Source organism: Pteropus alecto, unplaced genomic scaffold (genome assembly GCF_000325575.1).
Source record: "Pteropus alecto unplaced genomic scaffold, ASM32557v1 scaffold121, whole genome shotgun sequence".
NCBI classification, from domain to species: domain Eukaryota; kingdom Metazoa; phylum Chordata; class Mammalia; order Chiroptera; family Pteropodidae; genus Pteropus; species Pteropus alecto.
The window spans coordinates 6730179-6738225 of NW_006434369.1; the positions used below are offsets into that span (position 1 = coordinate 6730179).

Consider the following 8047-nt stretch of genomic DNA (forward strand, 5'->3'; position numbering starts at 1 on the left):
GAGCCCAGAGCCGGGAGCCCCGAGCACCGGGCATGGAGCCCGCCCCCTACAGGCCGAGCGCGGTCACCCAGCCCTGGCCCAGCCAGCCGCGACCCCCGCACGCCCTCCCCTTGGCAGCCGGCTCAAGCTTGTCGGGAGCACGAGCTCCGCTCGGCTCCCGGAGCCTTAACTCGTGTTCTGCTTCCTGCGGCCACCTCCAGGCACAGGCTTGCGGCCGGACGCTCGGACCCGACACCATCCGCTGACCACCAGCAACAAAAAATCCCACCCTATACTGCTCTCTAACTTAGCCAGGTCTGGGATGGGGGCGGAGAGGCGGTCCTTGTCCAAGTTCTACCCCATTTGCTTTGTCGCTGCACCCGGATCGGACGTGCCCTGGGAAGGCGTCCACGCTCCAAGGCAAGGGTGTCTCCATGCAGTTTCCACAGCCAGAGTTTAAACTAGTCCTTCGCATTCTACCCAGCCCTCTGCAATGCGGATGTATTTTAATTCTTATATTCTTAAGGGAACAGCTTTTTAAGTAGGGCTTGATTACTTAACCTTCTATTCCTTAAATAGTTGAAGTTTACGTGTCTACATTAGGATCAGCCCTCTAGAAAAAGGTATTCAGCTTTTCCATTAAATGTATTTTTTACAAAACCAGTGCCCCGAAGGTCATCTCCCATTACACACACCACGCAGCTCAAAAAGAGAATATATTAACACCAATTTGTCGACTCGAGTTAAATAAAACTTTCTTATAACGCTGCATTATTCCTAATGTATGTTCATTTGGCCTTCTCTTAAAAAATGGGTTCTTTGATTTAAAGCATGCAGCTAATCACCGATCACTCGAGTGCATATTTAGTTAATCCCTGGGTCCCCCACTCCCCTCCCTCCCCCCAAACTTAAAAAAAAGAGCCACCACACACAAAACAAAAACAGTCCCCATGCCAATCAAAACGTAGCTGTACTATGCACAAAACAAATTTAACTACTCCAAACCATTCAAATCTCTGAAGACTCACCCAATTTCAGAAACCCATTTAACAGGGAGAAATTATTTGTAGTCACTTATATATACATTCACATACCTACTTAAAAACATTAGCTATATTGTATGTCTTTTCCTCTAGAACTGGAAACCATGAATTTTTAAACAAAACCAGTCCCATTATTAAAGTCAATCCCAACAAATGCATTCGCTGTAACATGATTCCCAACTGGTTTATGTTGCGAACCAGATAAGCCAAAACGACCACATACGTAAAATTTGATGTGCCAGTGCAAGGAACAGGATCGCCATAATCGGACCCACGATTGCAACTTAAAGGGCTTCCAACGCACACGCGTTAGACAATTTTCCAAATAACATTAATAATAACACAGGCTCATTTGCATGCAAAGTGCAATATGGGGCCAAACCCGCCCGAGAATGCAGTTTAGTTACATTACCGCAGCCCCCACCCCACTCCCAAGCTCCACCAAAATCCCTTGCCTTTCATCTAAAACTAGATTATGGTTGTGTCATTCGAGGTCAATTTATTCACTTAAGGTACCTCTACACCAATCTGTTTTTTCATCCAAACTAAGCAGACACGACTTTGCCTGAAAAGCCCTCTTTCAGAAAAGAAAGGAACAGCCTTATCGGACGCTGTTTAAAACCCTTCAGCTGCAGAATTATCTATAAACTTGACATTCACAGCCATGGCTTAAAACTGCAAGTCAAAGGATGTGTTGTTAGGAGCACTTACGTATTTCTTCTGAATGATATTCCTCTTGGGTCTTTCCTTGCTCATTCTGAGATCCAAATGCTGATTGCAAAAGGGGACAATTGCTTCATGAATTTAAAGCCGTCAGAAATTTGCAAAAAAATATCCTGGTGGTTTTTATTGTTGTTGGTGGTGGTTGATCTTGTAATCCGACTTTTCTTCCTCTTTCCCCAAAGCCCGATTCGCCTTGAAATAAATCCGAAATTGGGAAGCAAAAAAAAAAAAAAAAAAAGAGCCAAAGACGAACGAAGCAAACAAAAAAAAAATTCACTTTAGTAAAACACTCATAATGGAAAATTTCCCCCGAAACACACACACAAAAAAAAAACCGACGCCCTTCACTCCCCCCCTCTTTCCTCCAAAAACTACATCAGCGAAACGTGAAGGTCCTTAGTGTCTGATTTGTAGTTACATCTTGGAAAAGAAAAGGGAAAGATAAATAAAAATGTTGGAAGTCACGTTTGTGCTGCAGCAGCAGTGCGAGCAGAAGAGTCAACTCCAGCGGCGGCGGCGGCGGCGGCGGCAGCACCACAGCGAGGGCTCGCCGAGTCTCTTTTTTCCAAGCCCCCTAACCAATGAGAGAGAGGCTATCCAGCCCAACTTTAAATGGACTCTGCTTTTATACAAGTAAGGGCTCCTCGGGTAATTCCCCGCTGGACGCTAGCCGAAAACTCCCACAGCTGAGCCACCAGGCGACCACCTACCCCGGTGTCGACCGCCCCCGGCCCAGTCCTGAGAACCCTGGCAGTCTCGTCGACTAGACACCCGCGAGGCCTTGACGAACCCTTCCCGGGCAACCCCTCAGGCATCTCTCCCACGCCGAGCCTAGGAGTGGAATTGACAGAGGCTCCCTAGCTCAATGCATGGCACGCTCGGTCGCTCCACCTCACCCCCTTTCCCCAGCTTGCCGCTCACCCCACAGCCGCCACACGCTAGCACCCGCCACTGCCCTCACGTCTACCTGCAGCGGGGCTGCTGGGTACGAGTGCCCCAAAACGTTCGGCCCGGGGGAGAGCAGCCTATTCCCGGGGCACCTTAGAATGGTCCCCTTGATCTTCTGGAAGTTGTAGTCCCCCGACTACAAAATGGCTATGGCCACGGACGCTGAGAACTACAATTCCCAGCCTGCCCCGCGAGCCTGTCACTCAACTCCCCTCCCTCCTCCTCCTCACCCCCTCCCCCTCACCGGCCCTGCCAACAAACGCTTGGACGTGTCCCGCGTGCGACACTGCGAAGGGCTGGCTCGGGATTGGCTCGCAGAGCGTGTGGTCCGCGAGCAAGGAACTCCCCACACCGGCCCGCCCCCTGGCCCCCCTCTCGCGGCGGTGACCGCCTCCTCCCTGCGCGCCCCGCCCCCACCCGCGGCGCGAACCGCCTGTGGAATCGAGGAATCGCGCGCGCGCCGGGCCGAGCGGAGCGGCGGGGGAGGGACGCGAGGCTTCCCCGGGGAAGGCCTCGGAGCGTGGCGGCGCGGGGGGCGGTGTCAACGAGGGGTTGGAGCCCGTCCTAAGGAAAACTGGGCCACGCACCAAGAGGAATCCTCGGTGCGAACTAGTTGATCGGCGGCGCCTACTGCCTCTGCCGCGCCGCCGGTGTCACCTCAGGACACCGCCTTGCGTAGTCGCACAGAGCGTGCTGCGGTTGGGCCCAGGGTAGTCTGAGGTCACCCCTGCTCGCGCCCCGTAGCCGCACGCGCCCCCGCGCAAGCGGCGGCCGGGACGGCAGTGGGGAATGGCCACCTCTCGGCACGGCACGCGGTCCGGCTGCGAAGACGGTTTACGGGGTGGCCGAAAAGGAGACCCCGGGCCGCTGCCTCCTACCAAAGATAACCGGCTTTAAAGAAATCGAACAAGATGTTTGCCTTTACAGGCTTATTTTGCGTCTGGGGTTCCAAGCCGAGGTGAAAAATGAGTAGAATATGGAGACTGCACCACACAGACATGCAGACTGTAGGGAAGCATCTGGAACACCGAGTGCCAGGGATATCCACTGCGGTAGCCGCGCGAGAGCCTGCTTTTTAGCTGCCTCTGCCCCTCTGTTGTGATTATTTAATTGCCGATATAAATGAAGCATCAGGTCCTGGTGTATCGCTTTGGGCCTTGGCTTTATTAACAACTTTGTCAAGTCTCTCGTAGCCATTATGCATTGTTAACTTTCCTTATATTAACTGGTTTTAGAGAAGTACTGTTTTAAATGATCTCTCAGGCTATCCTTCGAATAAATGAAAAGTGGGATCAGTGCTCTCTCATACTCATTCCTATATCTTTTATTCTCATTTCTTAAATTCTCCTTACCTGAAAAGTACAAATACTCGGGTAACACCATTAGATTTTATTTGTATCAGTGTCTGAAGAGATGAATATGGTGTCTAGAAACGGGAGGTAAGAAACCTGGATTCAAACCACACCTTGGCCACACTTCCTGAAAGGTAACCCATGGGCTCTGCAAGCTTGTCAGTTTCTTCATCTGCGAATTACTTTCTTGTGGGGAAGATTATATAATAACATTAACCTAACTGAGAACCAGACCTGTTTATTGGAAACTTGCAGTAAATTAAATAAAATACTTTTTAATGCCTTTTAGTTATTACTGTTTTTATAACTGAATGCTTTCTAAAATGAAATAATTTTGTCTTATGTTCCTTTCACAATCAGAAAAATAAATAACCTTCTGTGCGTTAATATTGCAAAACTTGTTTTCTGGTGCCATTTGCTAGAAAGGACCCAAGAGAACAGACCACTTTTCAGTACTGGCCACCCAAGTGACTTTATGGTTGGGTTACAACCAGGTGTTTTCAAAAGACTTTCTTCTGATCATTATAACCTGTATATTGGAGGTCTCCACTTGTCCATACTGTTATGATTTTAACCAGCTCTCTGGAGAGTTAAGTCGAACCTGTCATTCCTCAGGAGAAATATTAAAGAACAAAGGTGGATTTCTTCCTGGTTTTCTTAGCCAAACACTGAAGCTGAGCTTCTTTGTCCCAGACCTGTGAACTCCCCTGCTGAGCTACCAACCCAAGTAACCACATATTAAAAACCATTCTCCTAGCTGAGGCTTGAAAAAAAAGAAAGGAATCAGCTTGAGTCCAAAAAATTTGGGTAAGTTTAATGTCGTTTTCCCTGACAAGGAAAATAGATTGGCCTTTTTGGTGTTGAAAGCCTTTCCTGTTGTGGAAGTAACTGTCTCCTGATGTACTGCCTTTTCCTGCCATCTTGGCAAGGCCACATGTTACATTTCCTTTCTTTTCCTGCTCTTTTTTATTTTCTAGAAGACTAATTCACTATTTTCTCCAGATGATTTTAACTCCTCACAGCACTTCTCTTGACCACTTCAAGTCCCGGAGTGGGGGATGGGAGGTTGGAGGAAACTTCAGTAGGTACATTTCTCTCTATAGCAGTGGTCCCCAACCTTTTTGGCACCAGGGACCAGTGCTCCTATGAAGATCTAATGTCTGATGATCTGAGGTGGAGCTGAGGCAGTGATGCCAGTGCTAGGGAGCAGCTGCAAATACAGATGAAGCTTCATGCTTGCTCACCTCACCGGCTGTGTGGCCCAGTTCCTAACAGGCCACGGACGGGTACTGGTTCCTGGCCCAGGGGTTGGGGACCCCTGCTCTATAGGACCTATGTGCCAGTGTTTTCCTCATCGCTGAGGACACAGAGAGCCTGAAAGTCCTTCATTAAGAAACACACAGCTCAGTAGAAAAAGCAGACTTTACAATCCATTGTCATACTTCTAAAAAGTGCTATATTAACTATGTGGGAAAGGTGCTAAAGGGAACACATAGCTGAGGTGACCAGGAATTAGGAAACTTTGAAGGATGAGTAAGGGTTCTGCAGTTCGAAGCTGAGCAACTTTCCAGCATGAAAAAAAAATGAGACTTATAAAAAAAAATACACCACATTTATGAATGGAGTTTAACGTGGAAGTGACTAAAGATGAGACTGAGCAGTTAGCAGGATCTAGGACCAGAAAGGTTCTGTATGCCAGCAAAGGAGTTTGAAGTTTGCCTGTAGGCCCAAAAGAACCTTTGGAGGATTTTTCACTAGAGATATAAGGCAAATTTTTGTTTTTGAAAAGTTAATTCTAATTGTATGTGGTGAAATTGAGGATTGGAAAAGAGAAAAGAGGCAGAGAGACCTAGAAACTAGTTGCAACGTTATTGCATAAATGAGGTGAGAACTGGTTATGACCTGAAATACAATATAGAAATTGAGAACAGGTTAAGAAATATTTAGAATGTCAGAAGTCCATAGGACTTGGAAACTGGTTAGCTGGAGGGAATGGTGTCTGATTTCTTAATCTTACTTTTTATACTCTTTTAATTACTCTAGGAAGAATGGGAACATGATAGAGATGAAAGAGGAAGAATAGCAAATCATCAGACACAAATAAGAAAAAGCACTCACTATTCTGGGTTTAAATCTGTATGGACAATCATATTTAAGCATTTTAGTCCACCGTTTGATTTACTGTAAGAAATGACAGAGAATTAAAAAGTTAATACAGGGCGTGGTTCCATAGTGTAGCAGTTTGCACATCTGCTTTACATGCAGAAGGTCCTGGGTTCACGCCCCACTGGAGCCTCAGTCCATGGTCTACGGCCATGCCACCCTGAACAAACCCGATGCCTGATCTCAGAAGCTAAGCAGGCTTGGGCTTGGTTAGTACTTGGATGGGAGACCACCTTGGAAGACCAAGTGCTGTAGGCATAAATAATAATAAATAATAAATAATAATAATAATAATAATAAAAGGTTAAAACAGACCAAGTACAGAGGAATAATCCACAGTCCTATGTTAAATGCATATTGAAGTTTCCCTGTTAATGTGGGGGATAACACATGCTTCCAAACACCTGATTCTCCTAAGAAGTCAAGATTCATCTCCAGAAATCCTTAAGAGTACATATTTCACCCCTTTGCGTTATATACTTATTTGCTTACATTCTCCAGTTTTGTCTTATGTTCTTATCTCTCTCCAAATAAAAAAATAAGCTTTCTAAAGTCAAAGGCCATGTTATCTACTTCTCATATCCTCCCCAAAGCTCTAGAAACTTTATAGAATTTGGAAGTGTGCAGTAAATGCTTTCTGTTGAATATTTCACCAAAATTGTAATGCCCAATTATTTAGACTATTGCCAACCACTTAGTCTGTTACTCTTATCTCCAGTTCCATTCCGGAACACAACTACTTTTCTTTTTGCAGTATCTAAATCCAGCACAGAGTTGTACATTCTTCAAGGCCCCAGCTCCAGTCCTATCTCCAATTCATCCTGGCTGCTTACTCACTCCTAAATTCGCATTGCCCCTGTTATTTCAGCCACATTTTTAAAAATAAAAATTGTATATCAAGTGTACAATGTGATATTTTGATATGCACATTCATTTTGTAATGACTACTAGGTCAAACTAATTAACATATTCATCACCTCAAATAGTTACCACAGTGACATTTGGGGAGCTTTAAAAGTTTGTTCCATGTTATCTTGTTTTCTGATTATGTCATTTATATATCTTGTCTCTCCTAATTCAGTCAAACATTCATTGGGGCCATGATTTGTCTCATTTTGAGGCAGCCCTTGGCAATGAGGCCAGTCACTGGTGGGACTCAGTTGTTTCTAATATTAACTCTCTCAGAGACTTTAAGCCATTCATTTGACCCTTCTAGGCCTCATCTTCATCATCAATGAAGTGAGATGGTTAAATTCAATTATCAACAGACATTTCTGGATCTAACATACTCTGATCTTACTTTGATTTTTGTGCTGTGCTTCCTATTTCCTCTCAGTGCTGGCCCCTAAGTAGACTTAAATACACAGTTTGTTGAGTAAGGATTGCTAGGGCAAGTTTCTTTATACTTCTATATTATTAATTTCCTAATATAACTTTATACAGTTGACACTTGAAGGGGGTGGGTTTGAACTGTGCAAGTCCATACATAAATTTTTTTCAGTTGTCCCACACAGTTCAAACCTGTGTTGATCAAGGGTCAATTAGGGGCCGGGAATTTGGGTAGGGGGAGAACTAACTTAAGGTATACTCAGATTTGCACCTCCAAGGGTGGCGGGTTCCTCTAACCCCCACATTGTCAAGGGTCAACTGTACTTCTCTATGATATCTAATGATACCTTTAATTTGTATAACTTTTTATGATGTTTAAAGGACAGCCATGGCAATATCACTTAATCCATAAAATAACCCAAATTAAGATAGGTCTTGTCCTCCCTCTTCCAATGTGGAAATGAAATATTAAGAGATAATAACTTGCTCAAGGTCATACAACTAGTAGGC

At 45.3% G+C, this 8047-nt stretch overlaps 1 protein-coding gene and 1 pseudogene across 1 annotated transcript in view; one reads left to right on the forward strand and one right to left on the reverse strand.

The window, feature by feature from the left end:
* JARID2 (jumonji and AT-rich interaction domain containing 2) overlaps nucleotides 1-2629 on the reverse strand; it is a 241817-nt gene extending 239188 nt beyond the window's left edge. The window contains exon 1 of the mRNA XM_015587263.2: nucleotides 1734-2629. Coding sequence (XP_015442749.1) covers nucleotides 1734-1778 — 45 coding nt within the window. The 5' untranslated portion in view covers nucleotides 1779-2629. The remainder of the gene's footprint in view (nucleotides 1-1733) is intronic.
* A 3721-nt stretch (nucleotides 2630-6350) lies between these two features.
* Nucleotides 6351-6466, forward strand: LOC112477664 (annotated as a pseudogene).
* Nucleotides 6467-8047: the final 1581 nt, after the last annotated feature.